Raw genomic sequence first — 21,047 nt, forward strand, 5'->3', positions numbered from 1 at the left:
AGTTACTGGGTTTTTTGTTACACCTATACAGTGACACTGTATTAAGTCATATCAGAGTGTTCAGTATGACACTTGGTTGTGTTGTTTGGTAAATGCGTTTCAGTTCTATGTGTTTAAGGGTACAGAAACAACACGGGACAGTTGGCCATGGAAATGACTTTATTTTAGACAAGTTGGAGAGTTCTTTAATGGGAGAGAAGTGACAGAAGGCCATATTACAGGCTATTAAGTGTACACAGCTCATCAAAGCCATCAACAGTCGGCTCCCAGGAATTCGTACTAAGCTGTGAACCACTAGCCACTAATAATACAGAGAGAGGAGGGCTGATAATAACATACCAACTACAAGCCTGAGGACCTGCAGAGTTCCTGAGACAGTTTGGCTGCCAGAGATGGGACTTCCAGCGGGCAAGGAGTACTTCATCCTCTATACTTTCATTGATATTTGCTTTTTTGGAGGCTTTCCTGATTTCAAAAAGGCCCAAACCAACTAAATTCATAACTGACAGAAACTTAAAAATATGTAAATCAGATTTTTTTTCCTTCTTCAAAGTGTTAAGCATGGGGTAAATAAATGTTTTAATTCAGAAGTGGTTTCCATGTTAGAACCAGCTGCTTTTACCATTTTACTTTCCATGTTTTGAAAGGACTCCGAAAGATGACTCATCACCTACCAGACATGGCAAAGATTTAATACTTGCCTGGTTTCTGGTGGCATTTCACATCCTAACACAACACACAGCTGGAGAGTGAGTGTTCTTTGACATGGCCTTCACAAAGTAAGCAGCACTACAAACATTTTCATTTCAACAGAATATAAAAGTAACAGAAGAAGAAAATTATTTCTTTCACCTCAACTTTCTTCAGATGCATTATAACAATGTTAACGTATGTTAGAAAAAAAAAATATATTCCTATTCCCACAGTGCAGTCACCTCCACACCCATATTAACCTAGACACCCACAACAGATCAGACAACAAGAAATAGATGAGAAAATGTACTGAAGCCCTTTTTCACTGCGATGTTCATCCTCGTGCTCTGGCAGGGCAGGTCTTTAGTAACTGCGTCCAAACAGGGTGTAGTACTGAGCCGGCTCTTTGCCACTGACACACATCTGACCAGGCTGCAGCGTCTTCAGGGGAGAGAAGGGGATACAGAGGCTCTTGGCTCCCATGGACGGAGCTCCAGGCTCCAGGTCCTGGTCCCTACAGGGGCAAAAGCACAACAATGTCTTTACTGGCTGAAATCACAGCACTCAAGGCAAAATCAGGGAAAACTGGGCAAGAATAACTAATACTTACGAACCTAGTCTGCATCAAATTTAGGACGCACAACATCTTATTTGTTCTATCAAAGCACTAACTACCATGTCATAGAATGACCTGTCACACGTACTTGGCAGTGGTTTTCTTGATCCATTCCTCGCACTGAATTCCTCCACAGAACGGGATCTGGACAATCTGTCAAGCAGGACAAATGTATCATCAATCATTTATTCAAGTGAGGACAGATAACGAATTGTGTTGCACTGTGTGGGTTATGTTACTCACCTTTCCCTGGTCCAACTCTTTCTGGAACTGTTCCATTGTGTCCGCAGCCAACATGTTAGATTTCAAGTCATCTGAAGCTCTGATCAACAGATAACACACTTAAAATCAATAATCATCATTCAATCATATTAACACAAATGTGCTTTCATTTACAGTAGGATCTTTTACAGTCTGTGTACATAATTATTAACATAATTGTTCCCCAGCTGGTCTGGACTGCATGATTTTAAACCTGCAATAACTTATTCTTTGGGCCTGTTTCAAGTGTACTTTTTCCATATACTCTAACAATAACACCTTTTCTGTCACTCATATGTCATGTAGTAATAAGCTATGTACAATGTCAGTCTAACCCTGGTGTGTGCTAGCTTACTTCTTGAACAGGTTGCTCTGGATGTCCTCCAACATGGCGAGCAGCCTCTTCTCTACCTCAGCTTCTGCAACTGTCACCTTTGCACCTGTGTCTCTCCTCACTGCAACACACTGACGCTGCTGCATATCTTTAGGACCCACTTCCAGGCGGATAGGAACACCCTGGACGAGACACAAACAATTATCAATGCTTTCAGTTTTTTTTACAACTCATTATTGACTCTTATTGTTATCTCAATATTTCTTCCATTTATGCTTTCAGGTAAAGCACTTCAACAACCACCGCTACCACTACTGCTGTCATCATCATATTCTTTCTGACCTTGAGTTCCCAGTGGTTGAACTTCCAGCCCGGGGAGTAGTTCTCTCGAAGGTCAGTCTTCACCCTGATGCCAGCATCCAGCAGCCTGCTCTGGTATTTGGAGCACTGGGTCATCAGTGCCTCCTTCTCCTGCTCTGGCAGGGAGGCAGTGACCCCACATGGGATGATGACAACCTGGATGATCAAAGAGAAATCTGAATTACTTTGGGATTTAGTTTTTTCTGCATGTGTAAGTGTTGCTTAATACTTTAGCAGGGAGTTTGTTCTTCAACAGAAAGCAGATGTCTTGTGATTAATGGATATGTCATTGACCACTATCTACAAGTCTCTGTAACAGAGAGTGTGTGTGTGTGTGTGTGTGTGTGTGTGTTTACCTGCAGGCAGGCCACCCTGGGAGGCAGTACAAGTCCCATGTTGTCTCCGTGCACCATGGTGAGGACACCAATGGTCCTGGTTGTGATTCCCCAGGAGTTCTGGAAGGCGTGCTGTTTCTCACCAGGCTTCTTTGGATCCTCAAACACGATCTCAAACATCTTGGAGAAGTTCTGACCAAGATGATGGGACGTGGCACCCTGAGAAACACAAATCAACGCCACGGGCAAGATGACTTCATGTTTTTTGTTTAATTTCTTGGAAACTTTGATTTGAGTCAGTATATGTCAGCAATCTGAGCGCAACCAGTTATCATTCATTCCTGTGGCTCATTATTTGTGATCTAAATTTCAGCAAAACCAGTACCAGAGATTGACAGATGAAACATAATATCCCGCTGGGCTACATGCGAACGTATGAGTGTATAAAGTGAGGTAGTCCAGTATACCTGAATGGCTCGGCCGCTTGCAGAGACAAACGCCTCCACGGTAGTGGTATAATCTCCTCCTGCAAACTTCTCCTTCTCTGTCTTCCTCCCCTTAACCACAGGGATCGCCATCAGCTCTTCGTACACTCTGGCGTACAGATCCAGGATCTGAAGCACCTACAAATACATCAAACAAAGAATGTATTAAGTGATTTGTACAATCCAGGTTGAGGTTGAACACTTATTTTGCTACTGTGAATCAACAATGAATGAGTGCTTGATATATCCCTGGTTGTTACCTCCTCAGCTGCCTCCTCCTTGGTGGCGAAGGCTGTATGGCCCTCCTGCCACAGAAACTCTCTTGTCCTCAAGAAGGGCTGGGGGTGTTTAAACTCCCATCTCTGGGGGGAGGAACAGGAAAGAGAAAGAGGTGAGGAAAAAAGGGTGCCAGTCAGTAGAAGTAAAGACTACTGACAGAGTAAAAAACAGGAGCTGTGGAGAAGATGATGTGACTGTTGGAGGATACTGACCACAACGTTACACCACTGGTTGAGTTTGATTGGCAGGTCTCTGTGGGATTGGACCCATTTAGCGTAGGCGGGGTACATCACTGGAGCAAAACCAAACAGACCGAACATCACAAAACAACAACACACACAACAACCACTACATTACACAAGATAAATGTTTTAAAGATATTCAGATATTGTATGATGTTAGGTGTGTGTGTGACTGCGGTTTGGTCTAGATTGAAGAGCTGTGGTTCACACCTGTCTCACTGGTGGGTCTGACAGCGATGGGCTCAGCCAGCTCAGTCTTTCCTGACCGCGTTACCCAAGCAACCTGACGAAGATGACATCAGCAACAAATGCTTACTGAAGTATCCTGCAGGTCATTTTCTGTATTGTTTTTACATTTCCCAAACTGCTGCAACACATGCTTTTGCACTCCTTGGGTTTTTCTATCCATGTACGGGTTGTTGTAAAAATGTGCTGCTCGTACCTCTGGAGCAAAGTCTTCAATGTGGGACTTCTCCTTCTCCAGGGCGGCCTGAGAGACGAACATGGGGAAGTAGCAGTTCTCAACACCAAGTTTCTTAATCTCCCGGTCGAAGAATTCTTTAATGGACTCCCAGATGGCGAATGACCAGGGCCGCAGCACGTAGCAGCCACTGACGTCATAGTACTCAATCATTTCTGCTTTAGTGATGACCTGGAGGGGCAACAACATATGGACAGGAATTTTCAGAAAAAAAAAAAAAAAAAGACTTGTGCAGTGATTTTATTTATGTTTAAATTGGCATTTCTAGAAGAAGAAAAAGCTTTAGTTGGAGTAAAAGATACTTTCAATCCAATTTAACTGACCTGAGAGTACCAGTCAGACAGGTTCTCCTCTTTCTTGGCCTCCAAACCCAACCTGTCAGACGGACACATAAGTTAGTATCATGCAAACCTTGAGATTCTGGAACAAAACATGCATTGCTAATCATAATTCTATTGTTAATTTGTCAAGACCAGGAAATCTTATCTTGGAACCAAAGTCTGTATTTTTTACTGTATTCTAGTAATTTCTACCAAAATTGCTTTATTAAGTTCACACTGAAAGAACAATTAGTCAAATTAAAAGACAGTGGTGATGAAACACTGTCCGAATACAGCAGCAAAGAGACTTGGGATACAGCCACAACACGCCACAACACAATCACTGGTATGTCAGAGCATGCCTGATTAGATAGAATTGTTCGAATGCACTCATGAATAAACTTGCACCTACATTGGGACTGACAAGCACACAGCAATTTCCAGTCCAGCCAACTATGCAACTCAAAGCTCACGAGTAGCTATAAAGCCAGCAAACCAGTTCCCTACAGCTAACAAAACACAGATCGAGCTGCTACAGAAGGGCAAAAGCACCATTGCCATTATTGTGGTGATATTATTGTTAGTCTTTATCCGAGGAACAGAAGTATTTATTGTACTTTTTGCATCTTGTATAAAAATCTTGACCATTTTGGACTTCAGCAGGTGACTGGAATGAAAGCATTTACAGGTGCTGGTGAGCCAGATTTGTACTATTGTGATTCAAAAAAGCGAGCAGCATATAAATATTGATGTATATTTATTTAAATTAGTTCAGCAATATCATAAAGCAATCAAATGCCATATTTGAGGCTAACAGCAGACAACAAGCACTGATCAAGCAGACGAAAAACACACCAACCATTTAAAACTCACCAAATCTGAATATAAAATGAAAAAAAAATCTCTCCAGCTGTTAAGCTACAGTAGCAGAGGCTTGTGATCCATCTTCATTGTCCAAGAAACAAATCCAAGTATGTCGCTACAAAGCTCCCCCATTTCTTTAAAAGCTAAAAAGTACATCTCAAAGCATGACGTTTGAACAAAACTATCGATCAACGTCTCCATACAAAACAGCACATCACGCGAAGGAAACACGGGCTTGGACACAACTCAAATGGGCTTAGAACGTTCAGTGTAGGGCTTTTTATTGGCTCAGACATTTTAAATCCGATTCTAGTCCATTTCAGCCAAAGCACTTCCGGTACAAACAACAGTAACTGCCCAGTGATCTTGCCATACATCTAATTGTGTTCATACGCAATGAGGGAGAAATATTTCCACCAGTCACTATAGTTAGAAATATCAAAATAAAACTGAAATGTGATTGTTCTGAAAGTCATAATGTGTGTGAGAGAGAAACTAAAAGAAAGAATTATAGAGGAAACATTTACATCAGATGCAAAAAGTAAAATAAAAGTTTGTTCCTCAACATCATTAGAATTATGATAACAGTATAATTGTTATGAGGATCATTAGTTCAACTGAAATCATGAGTCCCATTTATACTAAACATTGTGCTGGCTGGTAACATTTCAAACTTTAAATCATCATCATCATCTGGATCTACTTCTTCACGTCTCCCCTTCATCTGTTTCCAGTCTCTCACCGTGTTTGTTTCTTAGGTCCTTGACCCTCTCCTGAGCCACCTGCTCCTCCTGAGGCCTCCTTGCCCTGGATGGCTTTGTCTCCTTTACCCTTCTTCCCTCCTCCTCCTCCTTGCTTCTCAGACTTGTTCTCCCTCTCCTTGCGGTTTTTGTCCTCTCCCCCAGTGGCTCCAGCAGCGGCCACTGGTTTGTATTCCTCTCCAGTGAGCGTCTTGTACTTGGTCTTCAGGTCCAGGAGAGTCTTCACAGCTTCATCCACCTGGTCCTGAAATGAAACAGTAGGTTTTTTGTTCCCCCTCCAGTACTAGCAGTATTTAATTCCACTCTGTGATTGGTCCCTTACCTTGGGGGCCTTCTCGGACTTTAACTTCCTCACCAGCTCTCCCTGTTGGGCCACCTCTGAGAACAGTTTCTGGGCCTGAGGTGAAGAGCTGGACTGAGCTGTGGAAGACTTGGACTGGGTCTGGGCAGGGCTGCTTGGCGCTTGTCCTGGTTTATAATCCTGTCCAGTCTGCTGTTTATACTCCGCCTTCAGTGCCAACAGCTGCTTCACTGCAGCATCTACCTGATCCTGATGAACAGTCGGCAAGAAGAGAACCGTTCAGTGACAGCAGCAGGAACAGCTGCAGGACTCCACAACAATATTAAGACTGAGAGCAGGAAACTCTGGCAATATCTGTATTGTGGTCTCACCTTTGGGGCCTTTTCAGTCTTCAGTTTCCTGACCATCTCTCCCTGCTCAGCAACCTGATCATAGAGGCCGGCGGGAGCAGGAGCGGGGCTACCCTTGACCGGGGTGGGGGCTTTCTGAGCTGGGGCCGCTTGAGCTGGGGCTGCTCCCGGCTTGTAGTCCTGACCTGTGATCTGTTTATACTCTGCCTTCAGGGCGAGTAGCTGTTTCACTGCAGCGTCCACCTGGTCCTAGGGACGGAAAGGATACTGTGACTAAGATCCATTTTTGCAATGCTGTAATGGATAAACACTGTTTTAACAAAAGTTTTAATATTCTAATGAATCACTTGTTTAAGGATATAAGCTCACTTCACAGCTTTTCATCATTATTGGTGTTGGGTGCATCTCTTTTTGGAGGGGATTAGACTTCTTGTTAGGGCGACAGATCTTGTTAGTGTTTATACTATGTTTTTGTAATTATGTTCTTTGTAACATCAACAACTCAAAATATGGTTAGAACAGGTGTAAATAGTATAATACCTGATCGAACCATGTTTGGGATTCACTTTCTCATGTGTTCTATTAAGATACGTCCTCTGCATTTCCCTACAGTTCAGCAATTAAAATCAGCATGCAAGCCCAGAAACACTTTCTGCTGTTGGTGTCTTAACATGTTCCTTCAAGTCATTTTATAGTGGTACAGATTACAGAGATTACATCCCAACCTCAGACACGAACAAGTGACCTTGAAATTATTACTGTCTTTCTGAATATTTTGATTTTTCTGGAGTAAAGAGGAGTAAGAAAGGTAAAAGTTTCTGTGTTTTGACATCTGTTGGCTTTGGCACACAGTTTGTCTGGTTGTTGTAATTAGGATGGATCAATTAATTTTATTCTGCAACAACCAAAACTGTTCAACCCTGGCAGAACACACTATGCTGATTTAGATTCCCATCACTCATAATTAAAGACACAGATCAAAAACAAGTTCAGGGCGTTTAAGAATCACAATGTTCTTTACATAGCCTCATATGGTGCAGACATTTACAAAAGTTGCCAGTAAAAGCAAAAAACAAAAATCAGAGTTTCAGTATGATGTACAAAATAACTGAAAATTGACCCATAGCCCTAATAAAGTCATACTTGGGGGTAAATAACAAACAAAAAACTAAACTAGGCTGGTAGATTTGCTCACTGCAACCAAAATCTGGCGATATTTCTTGGTAGTCTGGTGATCTATTACCACCCTGAATCCCACCAGGCTGCCCCTCTTAGTCAAGTAATGACCTACTCTGTTACTGTCCTAGTCATCTAAGAAATGTGTAGTCAATTTGTTTGAAAAAAAAAAAAAAAAAAAGAATAATGTCATATGAGTAATAAGGTATTAGTAATTAGTGATAATTGACTACCGCTTGCAGCATCATAGCATTATTCACAATTAAACTTTGGGCATTTATAGGCAGAATACCTTGGGGGCTTTTTCAGACTTCAGTTTCCTCACAACATCCCCCTGTTGTGAAACACGTTCATACAGGCCAGAAGGAGAGGAAGAGGAAGAGGAAGAGGAGGAAGTGGTTGTGGCAGGAGAAGGAGCAGAGGAAGAGGAAATGGGAGGGGCCATTCCTGGTTTGTAATCCTGACCGGTCAGTTTTTTAAACTCTGCCTTGAGAGCGAGGAGCTGCTTCACTGCTGCATCAATCTGGTCCTGTCACCATCAACATATCAGCTCATTGTTGGGGGCAGTTAAGGATAAACTTGACTGGCATGCAGATGATGCGATGACAGGACGCACGACTACACAGATCATTTAGGAGACGAGCAGCTTCACGACTAGACAAACGACTTTGGGTGCCAGAATTCCCGAGAACAACAAATGAGGACATAAAAAATTACTGGACAAATCATGCAATACTATATCAATGAATGACTGGATGACTGGGACATGCAGGCTGATTGGACAAATGGATCTGGACATGTGTGCCTACGAGTAACAGATAAGTACACGGTTAGTAAATTAATAAAAAAAGGCCAGGTACCTTGGGTGAATGCTCTGCTTTCAGTTTCCTGACCAGCTCGCCCTGCTGGGCCACACGGGCATGTGGACAGGAGGAGGAGTCTGCTTGTGTGCTGGGCGGGGCAGGAGCAGAGGTGGGAGGAGACATGCCTGGCTTGTAGTCCATACCCGTCTCCTGCTTAAACTGAGCCTACAGAGAGAGAGAGAGAGAAAAAGAATGAAGTTCAAAATAACTGGGATCATTAACAATCTCCGTTTAGTTTCACTGCAACTGACGCACCTTCAAAGAGAGCAGCTGCTGAACTGCCTTGTCAACTTGGTCTTTAGGAGCCTTAGCAGTCTTTAGCTGGCGGACAGTTTCACCTTGTGCAACAATATTTGAGAACAAGTCACCAGATGAGGTAGAGGCAGGTGCTGGGGCAGAGGTAGAAGCAGCCTTGGCAGGGGCGGCAGGCTGAAGTGAGAGGTAACGGAGATTTAGTGACTGAGAAGAAGTGCAAGACATTCACAGGTACCAGATGTCAAACAAATAACTGTACTGTTCCTCTTAGCCTTTCCATGATAAAAAGACTGAGAAAAGCAGTATCCATTTTGTTAATTTAATCTTCTGCCTCTGTGACAGGCTTTTGTTCAGTGACCTAGTAGCACAAAGGGGGCGAGCAACTGCAGAAAAATCATAATCAACAAGCTGACTTGAAATGAGGGGCAGAGCGCTGGCGGACGTTGGGTCCTTTAAAACTCCTCAGAAACTGATAAGTTTGTTTTACAAATAGAATTGAGGATGAAGGTCAGTACACACTTTAAAATGTTTGGATTGGGTTTTGCTTCTAAAGCACTCACTGTGTTGTTGGAGGCTTGGCTCTTGCTCTTGTCCTTGGATCCAGCAGTGGGCATCTCCTTGATGTGTCCATCAGGAATGTACAACAGGACACAGGGACTCTCCTTACAGCTGTTAGGACTGGACATGTAAACCACAGTGGCATACAGATAGATAAACAATAGAATCGAAACAGAATAGAATTGATAGAAGCAAAAATTAATCCCAATGGGCAGATCCAAGTATGCATTTGTTGATCTTTACGAACTGGAGTATTTCAAATAATAAAAGAGCTTTTTGCTCACCTGACTGGCTCATACTGCTGGTCACAGATGTAGAAGCCTCGTCTCTGCAGCTGGATGATGTCACCCTTCTTCAGGTTCTTCAGACAGGGATCTCCAAGCATCTTCTCCTCCAACTGATTGCAAATGAGACACATTTTACACAAGATACACAAATAACTTAAGTTTGAGGTCACACTTACTGTAAGGTTAGGAACACACATATCACAGAACAGACCTTGCTGTTTTTGTTAATATAGTCTTTGAAGTCATCGTCCTTGGTGATGACAGCCTTAGAGATGAGTGGTTGGTAATTGATGCAGATGGTTGGCAGCGGCGGGGCGCTGTTTGTCTCAGCCAGCCACGTGATCTTTGTTGTCTTCTTGAAGTCCTTGTTCTCCAGGTTGAGGCGAGCTTCCATGGACACGACCTTACCATCAGCCCCTCTGAGCAGTTGGGAAGGGTAAGAAACGGGGCACATCATTACATAAATGCAACGCTTCATGATTCTCAACTATAATATAGATGAGCTGAGCAATGATAATACATACTTGTTGATCTTGGTGATGACGAGGTTGCCCCAGTTGATGAAGGTGACCATCTCTCCCTCTGAGAACGTCTCGGCGTCGGCTCCTTCAACCAGAACTCTAGGTCCATACCAAACCTGCTTCATGCCCACCTCTGCGTTCTGGATGGACACAAAGGTTGAGTGTTTCATGGCTTATACCTCAGGTTAAATTATGTGTTTCTATGTTCTTCTGAATAACAGGAGGCTATTACTATATAAAAATCAATAAAGGTCTCATTTATGTGGCCCGTATCTTCCAACATCTCCATTTTAATAAGTAAGTATGCTTGCTGCATATGATTGGATCGTATCTATAATTGTGTCTGAAATAGATTGAATAAAAAACTACAAGCAGACTGCTGACTCAATCATCCCATGCAGAAATCCTTGGGGAAATTTTCATTGCTAATGTAATATTAACACAATTTCATGGTTCACTAAATACAGAGCGTGTGTGTGTGTGTGTGTGTGTGTGTGTGCGTGTGTGCGTGTGTGTGTGAGAGAGTAAGAATGAGAGCTCTGACCTTAGGGTGTTTAGCCACTTCCTTCATCTCCTCTGCAGCCCCTGGGATGGAAACAGGAACCACATAGGAGCCGGACAGAGCTGTGTACCTGGGTGCTACTGGGTCAATAACCTAACACACACACAGACAGACAAAAACACACACACACCAAGACATACACACACAAACATGTCAGTAAAAGAAACGGCTTGATAACAATCTCCACAAACAAAATGCTGGGTAATGAATGGGCAAAGCAGAAAATGATACAATTTTTCCAAAAAGCTGTTTTTTCTTTGCAAACAAACCAAACAAATTGCTGCATAAATAACCCAGCTCAGTAATGACAAATGAAGAAAGGAGGACACATGAGTGGAGAAAAGCTGACTTGATGAGTGAAACATCAGTGTATGAAGGGGAGGGAAACAAGCATTTCTTCAGCTGCTTATTAAGCCACCATTCATTCTCACTATTTTAGCAGCCAGCTCGAGAGTTTAGGATCCTAAATGTTAACTGAATGATAACCAGCACAAAAAATGGTCAAAGAGGAAACCCAACAAACACACACTGTGGTTGATACGGTTACACCAAACACCTCAAAGTACCTGCTAGTGTGACAGATGTAGACATTATAATTTTGCAGACTCCAGTGGGAACAATAAAAGTCTCCAGTACCTCTGAGTCGACATAAAACCAGCCACTCACCCAAAAATCACATTTTTCACAGTTCTGTCCCACAAGTCTTAAAGTGTCAAATTTACAATAGCTGTGGTCACGACAAATTATCATACCTGAGACTGCAAACATCCCTTTTGATACTTTTAAGGTAAAGTGATGACTGCTTCAGAAAAACATGTTTAAGTTCATAACAGCAATCAAGACCAGCCGACATAACGGAGATTATCTGTAATCTTAAAATCTGATAATGACCTTCAGCCTAATTACTAATGAATCTGTGATTCAGGAAATTAAGTGTGAAGCACTTCTGAAACCTCTCATAAATGAAGAGACATATTAAATAAAAAAGTTTTTAAAGCTGATAAATGAAGAGGAGACATCTCAGCTGCTCACTCAGAAAGCTGCAACGGACTACAGGATGAAGGGAACAGATGAAGACATGAAGGGAGGAGGACTTAACACGGAGAAGGAAAAATAAAGCCCCGGATTTCTCAGATGAAAGCTCTGGTGAAAACTGTCTGACATTTCAAATATATTATGCAGTTTACATGTATGTAGAGATTTAAAAATGCATGTGGATAACATCAAATCTCTCCATCGTATTTCCTGGGTCTAAATCTGCAGCCCCTCTGTGATCTAGGCAGAGTAACACAATGCAGTTTCACTGCAGTAGTGCTGTTGGGGATTGGCAAATGTCATATCATGTACTTTCAAGCTGCCATGACATCCTGGTGTTGTTGTTCTTCTTTCTACATGGATTAGTTCAGGCAAAAATCCCATCAACAGCTTCATTAAAGCCCCTGCAGCTATGTTTGCTTTACTGACGTCACCATTTATGTTTCAGGTGCAAGAAGAAGTCTGACAGAACAGAGAAATATTGTTTACAATCAATTTGAATCAGTGAGGATGGAGAATGGTTGTCATGAAAGCAACAAACAAGTTAAAAAAAAAAGGTGTGCACAAGATTATCACTGATTGATCATTTGCACATATTGCCATTTTAAAAATTTTTTTCCCATGACACAAAATAAGCTTTAACTGTGAGGGCCAATTCAGAATTGTGGAGAATCCAACTCCAAAACTAGTTGACCAACCACTTTATTACATCTTGTGATTTCTCTTCTAGAGGTCAGGTTCTTTGTTCTTTCACACAGTCTATGCGTGGTGCTTGGCTGGTGAAATAGTGAAGGTTGTTGGTCGATTTTCAGACAAACCAGCGCATGATGAAAGCGGGGAGGGGGTGGATGAAAATGGGTGAGGAGGAGGACGAGGAGAAGGAAGAGGATGTGGAGGAGGAGTACCTTCAGACAGCTAATTGGCAGCTTGGAAACAGAAGAGTGAGATGCTGTTTAATGTCAGATACAAGGAAGAGAGAGAGGAAAGAGGTAGAGACACATTTACACAGAATGGACTGTTTACATACTCTCCCCTCAGGGCTTCGTCTTAAATACAACTCTGACACCTTTCTGTTCTTTTTATCTCGTGTTGTCTTCTCTAGCCAAGCTTCAACCTATAGCTCTTACTCATGTACTGACAGAACATCTTGCTGAACTCCATCTGTGATGCTCAGTTATATCTCCTCATCAGCAACATTTACCCACCAGGCTACGGAACCCCAAACCCGGAAAATGGATGCATAAAATACAAATTAATTCCATAACTAAATTACAAAAATGTATCTCTGTAGCCTAGAGTCCTTATGATCTTAATCTTTAATTTTCTTCATCTTTAATCGCCGAACAAAATAAACTGCGACCAAAATTTGGGAGCATAGTGAAGTCTAACATCAGAGGAGTAAAGTGGTGTCAGTGGTAGATTTTAAAGTCTTGAAATGTTATTAAAATTAACAAAATAATGCAATGTCTCCTACTGCAAGCTGCTTAAGAGACAACCTGCAGTGAAATCAAAAATGACAATTCCTATTTAGATTACAATGTGTTGCAACATTTCTTTTATTAAAGCTTCATTGAAGATTTACATACTATCTATCAGACGCAAAGGTAAAAAAGATTGACATAAAATAAGGTAGTTTGGTGAGTCACTGGTACATGACTACTTGCACTTACGTCTGATGAAATCTGTACAGAGTAGCATTTTAGATAGAGGAAGGCCTGGAGTCATGAGGCCAGCGCTGGGAATCAAACAGGTTTTAGGAACTACTCTGTTATTTTTCGTCTGGTTGGTTCTTCCTGTATTTCATGATTTACTCCATAACCAGGTTCATTGAAAACAGGCTTTAGCTTAATATTGTGTTTTACTTTAAAGAAAGTCTGTAATGACATTAATCATAAGCTGCTGTTACGGCAGCTTTAAATATCAGAAAGTTGTTTTGCAAAGGAACTGTGTGTGTGTGAGACTGTCTGAAGAAGGCGGGGAGGAGGAGGAGTTAGTCGATCATGCATATGAAGCCTTTTGCCGAAACAGAAGCGGCTGTTCCGAAATCTGACGCCGGCTGTCATCACTACATTTGGAGGGTGTATATTACACTTCGTTCCTGATGCATTGTTAGACTGAATTCACACCAAATACGGCGTACCAGCAAAAAGGCAGATCTTCCCATTCTTTTTGAAACAGACTCAACAAACACAGATGCCAACTCCACATTACGGCGGCCAGTCATGTTAGCTGACAATCAGACTCGTAGCATGAATGACTGAAACCACAGTGGATTGTTATATCATGTGTATTCACTCAGTCTGGCTTTGGCGTTTAAAAGTTTGGTGTTTTTTTTGCTCAGTGGATACGAATGATCACTGTAAGACCAGCATGCTTAACCTACTCAGGGAGAGCTGTGACTGCAGTTCAGAGCAGAACAGGTCAGTAGGGCATGTCAATTAGCCTAGCTAAATGCTACAGAGGAAACACAGCACATTTCTCTGCAAAGCGCTATGTTTCACTTGTGATCACTTGGTTTGGTCTTGTGCTCCAGTTCAATCCTGCCCCAGATCGTGGACAAACGATCACAAATAAGATACGCATGGATGATATGGTCTGAATACAGCCTGCGTTCAACCATTCAGAAGTGATAGACTAGCTTGTCACGATCATTACATATGTACTATCTGCTGTGTCTGACCACTCCTTCACTCTAAGTTCATGTGCATGTTTAAACTATTAGCTTCACATTCTCATCTTGACTTTGGGATGAAGCAGCAAGTGCCAGCAAGGAAAACCACACAGAAGAAGCAACACTGATGTCCAGACAGATGAAACGGGGTCAAAACAACATGAATACAAACAGATGAGGGGCATGAAATGAAGCCACTGGTTTGGGTTTATGAGGTTTTCAGTGTTATTCGGGGTGATATGAAGGATGAGGGTGGGGTCATGAGGCAGGATACCGGGTAGCAAATTAATATGTTTAACAGAATGAGAACAGCAAAGCAGAAAGAAGCCATGCCAGCAGTGAACCCACAGGCCATTCTCTGAAGCTCTGTCAGTGACAGACTTCAGCCTGAGACCTTTGTGTCATATTCATTCATTAGATCCTCTCTAACATGCAAACTAGGTCAAACAGAGTTAAATTTAACTCTCATCCTTCAAAAATAGCACATTAAATAAATGTCAGTATTTGTAAGTGGACTGCAGCTTGATCTTCAAATGCCTGATACTTTTATCATGTCTTTCATTTAGCCTTTCACACAGTGCATACTTTAAAATTATTCCTACATCTTACCAATAAAACAATGCAGACTGTGCTTAGATTCAATGCCAGAATTGTTTTTTTAACATTAGTTAGTTATACAGCTGGGCTCAGATTATCAAACCCAGACTTGAGATGAAAAAGGAGGAATGTACCTTCTTATTGAAGGCCCAGATCTTGTCCCACTCCATGTTCACCACTGACCTGGAGCCACCCTGGAAAAAGAGGAGGATAAAAGAAAAAAACATAATTCACTCATATAAAAAGCATTCTGAACTCAATGCTACAAAAAAAAGACAAATCTACATCCTAAGGTGTTGCATTTTTGGCCTACAATTAAAAAAAATGTTCTCAACTCAAAAATATTATCTCTCATATTTACAAGCGGCAACAGTGTTGGCTGGTGATGATTTCAGATTTTGAGTCTGTGTGTATTTGCCATCATAGCAAGACGTGGTCCTGGAGACACCATTTGAAACAGGAAGATGGAACAGTTGTACAGAGTACTTGATATCATCACAACCTTGCAAGATACAGTCAAGAGGCTTCTGGTGTGTAGCAGAGATTAAATGGAAGGCCAAGTTTGAAGATGGCGTGGTTTAACCCATGACGACCCAGCGATGATCACTCATTACTACTTAAAGGTATGTTAATGGCATGTTCATGTGTTGACGGTCAGTGCGGCTGGTGTGTTCCCATCATAACACGGTCTCTAATCTTCATCACTAACATTAACTTCCGTCTTTGTGTACCTGGGCAGCTATGAACTGTTTCAGACCCTCAACAGTCATTCCTCTCCTCAGGACTCCTCTGACAGTGGGGAAGCGAGGGTCATCCCTGGAGGATGAGATGAGAAAGTCAAACACAAACACAGTGGTAGCGAGGAAAAGAAGAAGTAAGAGGTAAAGCGGAAGAGGAGGAACACAGTATCAGTGACGGATAAATTACATTAAACCTACCATCCATCGACATATCCCTGTTCAACGAACCAGGTGAGCTTCCTCTTGGACAGTACTGTGTTGTTGAGGTTGAGTCGGGCGTACTCCCATATGTATGGCTTCCTGAGGCGCAGGGCATTTATTATCCAGTAGAACTGATCGTCACGATCGTGGTACTCGGTGGTCCTCAGAGCGTGGGTCACACCTTCCAAACTGTCCACGATAGGACAGGCAAAGTCGTACGTTGGGTAGACTCTGGAGGAAAGAATATGGAGAGCTGAAATTTGTGAAACATTGCCCAATATTTGACCTAAATACCTGCGATGTAAGCATGAAAATTGTTGTCATTCCACCTAATAACTTAGTTAAATCCTGCCTGGACTTATAAAAGTGAAGTACTTGTAGGTGCTTCCTGTGCGAGGGTGGGGAGTGTTCTTGCAGCGGAAGAGGGTGGGGTCTCTCATGCAGCCATTGTTGGAGTTCATGTCAATCTTGGCCCTCATGCAGCAGGTCTGACCAAACTCTGTCCCAGCTTTCATCTCCGACCACATCTTCATGTTCTGTTCCACGGCTACACAACAGAGAAGAGTTCCACATTGTAGCTTCAGAAATATCAGAAAAGTAAAAGTTACATCATTCACTGTGTCAGGTACACATCATGTTTCCCCTGTCGTACTGTTATTTCTGCATTTGGACTCCGTGCGCTGCTCCCTCTCTGCCTTCATCTGCTCAGGAGGTGTGTCGTCGATGTAGGCCTTGCCCTCACTGAGCAGCTGTTCGGCAAATTGTATGATGATGGGAAAATGGTCGCTGGTGTAGGTGAACTGGTCTGGATGGATCTGGAGCATGGCAACATCTTCCAGGATCACCTGAGAAGAAATGAAGATGTGCCGAAATAAGAAAGCAAACCATTTTTGCCATTTTTCATCTAGCATTGTTTATAATTCTTACAAGTGGTTTGGATCAATCAAATATTACTTTTTTCTTTTTGCTCAATGATCTGAATGTGTTACCTTCTCAAAGTCCTCCTTCTCCTTCTCAGGGTTGGTGTCATCAAAGCGCATGATGAGCTTGCCTTTAAATGTGACCTGGTAGTGCTGGTTGAGCAGAGCAGCCTTGGCGTGGCCGATATGCAGGTAACTGGGAAAGCGGAAGAGAAAAATGGCCCCTGGTAAGAGAGCTACTAAACTTCAAATGCACATTCCAGAATTTAATGATCATCTATAATCTGAACTTTTCTTAAACGCCACATCAAGTCTTACCCGCTGGCCTCAGGGGGGAATCGAACCACCACCTTGCCCATCTCAGCTCCTGGCAAGTCTACAAACTTACCAAGATCCTGCTTCTTCTCATCCGACTGTCAACCAGAGACACATAAAGGTCAGGAAAACAACAGGTATTCTCTTGAGCAATTTTCTGAAGGAAGAAATGTTCCCATTCCATAATCAACATTTGTAAATGTTTCACAATAGCAATAACTGTGTTTGTTTGGCGTTTCTTGTTTATTCAGTATGCTGAGCTTAAATGCCTCAGGTCAGCAATGCCTTGCTTTGAACAGATTCTCCTTTTCTCTAGGTGTTATAAAAAAAAAATAATCCAAAATGTCCACTTGGTAATATCTGAAAATGACACTCACATTGGATTTGTTCATTGGAGCCTTCTTTGTAGTGTACTTGTTGCCAACAGCAGAGAACGGCACCTGCGAGCTCAGGAAAAAGAACCAGCGGTTGACGTGAGAGAAGGATTTGCCCTGGCCTGGCCATTCGTCATGACCTGCAGAGAAACAAACAACCTGTAGTTCTGCATTTCTCCTGTTAAAATACAGATTCCAGACAAAAACGGGCAAAGAGATAAACAGACAGGAATAATGGGAGAGATCAAAACTGCTACATCCTTAGTGATACTGACCTTTGAGGGCAGCCCAGACAGAAAGGTCAGCCAGGGTGATGGCATGTCCAACCAGGAAGGTCCGCAGGGAGAGGGCCTTATCCAGTTCAGCCAGAGCCACAGTCAAACCAGGCTGACCACACAGACGCCGAGCACTGAACTCCAGCCAGTGGTCGACCTGCACATACCAGAGAGGCATGTCCAATAAGGCTCAAGAACACAGAACTGTTACGGGGTACGTCATGCTCACGTTAAAGAAACACACCTCAGTCTGCTCCATTGTGTTGGCTCCATAGAGGCCAAGAGCAGGAGCCACCCGTGCCAAGTAGCGGCTGATGGAGTTGCCATCGCTGAACTGGACTGCACTGAGAGACGGAAGGAGAACACAGAGCTGAGGTGAGTAAGCAGTAATGAAAAAGCAACACATTGCACAGACTAACATCTTAACGACATTATTATGTCACCTACTCTGAGACATGCAGCCGTGTGTCTTTGCCTTCCTCCACTGATACCTGCACACTGCCCTTCACATGCTCAGCTGTCAGCAGGGCCCCTGCAGGTCAGAACAGAAGATTCAGACTTGTCCTGTTTTTGTAGTGAGTCTGGGTTAACATGGGTAAACAGATTTAGAGAATATAGGAGTGTTACAGGGAAAGTTCACCCGCCAAATAAAATATATATACTCTTCTCTTACCTGTATTGCTGCTTTTCCATTTAGATTATTTCACAGTGACTTGACAGTTTTTGGAGCCATTTGCCATTGTGATGTCTACCTTCTCTTACATATAATGCAGAGACAGGTGGCTCGTGGTGCTCAAAGCAAAAATTAATAAATCAAAATGTGTTTTTTGATGCTTTGCGCATCACTACCCAAGAGCCATTCGGTACCATTATATTTGAATGAAAGCAGACTTCCTCACAGTCAATATCTAAAAAAGTAAATAGATTTTTTTTTAAAAATGCTGCAACCTGCACAGAATAATCCAGATGGAAAAATAACACTAGAGAGAAGTAAAGGGGAAAACGTGTAGTTTTGTTCCATCTGGGCAGAACAACCACTACTGAGATGACTGACAAGCTTTACAGACATCTTGGTTTAGAGAACTAGTTCAACTGGTCCTGTGGACTGCAGCCTTAACCTCAACAGCTGGGTGCAGACTTTGTGCAGAGAAGGTTTAACTCATCTCTTGAGAGGAGAACTGTGTCTGTGGGCACATCCCCAACCACCATTTCACTTTCCAGTAGGAGTGCTTGTACTGAGCAACTGACACACAAATCAGAGTACAAAACAATCTGCACTCGACATCATCAGTCCACGTTTCAGCCTGCTTGCATCAGCCTGCTGTATTCCCTGCGGACACATGGGGCGCTGTTGAGCCACTTTCGAAGCTAGCTAATGATGTAGCCTGTCATGGTACAAAGCGATGATACACTAATCATTGGGAAGCTTCATCCAGACTTTATTGAGCACGACACAATGACATGCCACATCTTATTAAAATACGCCAGTTACAGATACAGTTGAGCAGCATGTACATACGGCTAAACCCAAAGCCAGCTGCGCTAACCTGGGTTAGCTAATGTCAGCGTGTCGGCTGGTACATATTTGCATGGTTCATCCATTTGTAATTTCCAAGTTCATAAAGAATTGTTTCATGTCATGAAACAGTGTGTGTGAGCCTCCCGACGTGAAGGCTGGGAGAGGTGTGACATTACGGGAGCTGGTGTTATTAAAAGGACATTTAATCGAGCTGTCCACATGTTGTGGTTTGGAGTGCCACGACGACAAGCTAGCTGACGTTTGGTACATACCGGTATGTTCATTAGCTAGCTGCTAGCTCACTCCAACACGCCCCATTTCAACTTATATGGACATACATTCATACGAATTTTAAATCATATATAGGTCAAATTACAGAGCTGCTAATGTGCTCAATAAACCTCTTGGTTAGCTCCTCCATTTTTCAGGAGATAAAACATCAACACAATTCTGCTTGTTTCCATGGAACAAACTGTACGTTACATCAGTTGGACGAGAAAATAACTTTTATTATTGTTTTTTCATGTTACTGTTGTCTTCAAGTTTGCCGTATTGACCAAAAACTCATTATGACTGGTCCAGCGTCTATCATTTTACTTAGCACACTATCCAGATTGTATTACTCGCACACAAACATCAAAGGGGAAGACTTCCAAATTGAGTTTGTCTCATTTGTTAGGATGACACGTAGCTAATAGTGCTAGCTGCTAGCTAAGCTACTCAGCTGTCACTCACTGCACGCACACGACTGAAGAAGTACTATTCAGAGACCGAAAGCTGCAGCTCACCCAGAGGCGGATTGTTGGTGTTGATGGTGAAGTTTAACGCCATGCTGTGAACTCCTTCTTCCACACAGGTGGTGAAGCCTTCTCACTGTTTCAGAGACCCGACGGGAGTCAACGGACAGCCAAGACCACTCTGCACACCAGGCACCCCCAGTGAAGAAGCGTGTGGACACTCGACCTGTCTTCGTTTGTTTTTGGGACTGCGAACCAACAACTTCCTGGTGCGATACTGCCACCAGCAGGGCGGGAGTTTAAACAGACAGATAACATGAAAGAAAAACACTTTGTTCAAATGTGGTTCTTGAAACTGGAATTTGCCAGAGAGAGAGAGCGTAAGGACAGGTCGACATCTTGAGCACAGTTTAGCATATTTCCTAATTAACTGTTCAACTGAGGAAACACAAACCACTTGGCAAACACAGGCGGGAACCTGCGTGGCCACTGGTCACCCTCAGCCTGGTTAGAGATCCAGTCTTGAATATTTCCCATGTTTCTGCAGTAAAATGATCTGGGCTAACCCTGGACATAAACCCAGACAGTGCTTGTACTTGTCGGCTCATGCTCAGTTGAGCCATCGTCTCTCCCCATCTTCCCTCTAATACATTCAGAAAATGAACCACTCTGGAGTCCCACTCTTTAGCTCTTTAGTAAATCTCACATTTCAGCACTGTATGCTGTGAAGGCCAGACAGGCTCACAGTCCTTTTGTCCT

At 42.7% G+C, this 21,047-nt stretch overlaps 1 protein-coding gene across 2 annotated transcripts; it reads right to left on the bottom strand.

Moving 5' to 3' along the window:
• Window positions 1-141: 141 nt before the first annotated feature.
• On the bottom strand, window positions 142-20,543 carry eprs1 (glutamyl-prolyl-tRNA synthetase 1). Of its 2 annotated transcripts, XM_037094983.1 has the most exons (35): window positions 20,340-20,543; window positions 18,480-18,564; window positions 18,277-18,376; window positions 18,033-18,189; window positions 17,761-17,897; window positions 17,387-17,481; window positions 17,138-17,264; window positions 16,801-16,993; window positions 16,524-16,695; window positions 16,146-16,379; window positions 15,939-16,023; window positions 15,342-15,401; window positions 10,887-10,997; window positions 10,346-10,482; window positions 10,033-10,240; window positions 9,819-9,931; window positions 9,537-9,654; window positions 8,977-9,150; window positions 8,719-8,886; window positions 8,151-8,387; window positions 6,704-6,931; window positions 6,354-6,581; window positions 6,013-6,275; window positions 4,410-4,461; window positions 4,048-4,257; window positions 3,816-3,888; window positions 3,576-3,655; window positions 3,345-3,446; window positions 3,067-3,222; window positions 2,621-2,818; window positions 2,247-2,420; window positions 1,926-2,086; window positions 1,553-1,631; window positions 1,398-1,462; window positions 142-1,207 (listed from the first exon to the last, which is right to left on the bottom strand). In XM_037094983.1, exons 1-35 carry the CDS (start codon window positions 20,380-20,382, stop codon window positions 1,057-1,059), a joined length of 4,974 nt encoding a protein of 1,657 aa, XP_036950878.1. In that variant the 5' UTR covers window positions 20,383-20,543; the 3' UTR covers window positions 142-1,056. The 2 variants fall into 2 exon arrangements, with proteins under 2 accessions (XP_036950878.1, XP_036950879.1); XM_037094984.1 differs by lacking the exon at window positions 8,151-8,387 and having other exon boundaries at window positions 1,057-1,207; window positions 20,340-20,542.
• Between the last annotated feature and the right edge of the window lie 504 nt (window positions 20,544-21,047).

The sequence above is a fragment of the Acanthopagrus latus genome, chromosome 4 (assembly GCF_904848185.1).
Source record: "Acanthopagrus latus isolate v.2019 chromosome 4, fAcaLat1.1, whole genome shotgun sequence".
Taxonomy (NCBI): Eukaryota; Metazoa; Chordata; class Actinopteri; order Spariformes; family Sparidae; genus Acanthopagrus; species Acanthopagrus latus.

Excerpts from the sequence above, each read along its gene's own strand:
- eprs1 (XM_037094983.1), bottom strand. The coding sequence starts at position 20,382 with ATGGCGTTAAACTTCACCATCAACACCAACAATCCGCCTCTGG. Across the intron at positions 3,223-3,344 it reads AGGAGGAGGCAGCTGAGGAG|GTGCTTCAGATCCTGGATCT; the intron begins GTAACAACCAGG and ends ATGTATTTGTAG. Across the intron at positions 2,087-2,246 it reads TCAACCACTGGGAACTCAAG|GGTGTTCCTATCCGCCTGGA; the intron begins GTCAGAAAGAAT and ends TGTCTCGTCCAG.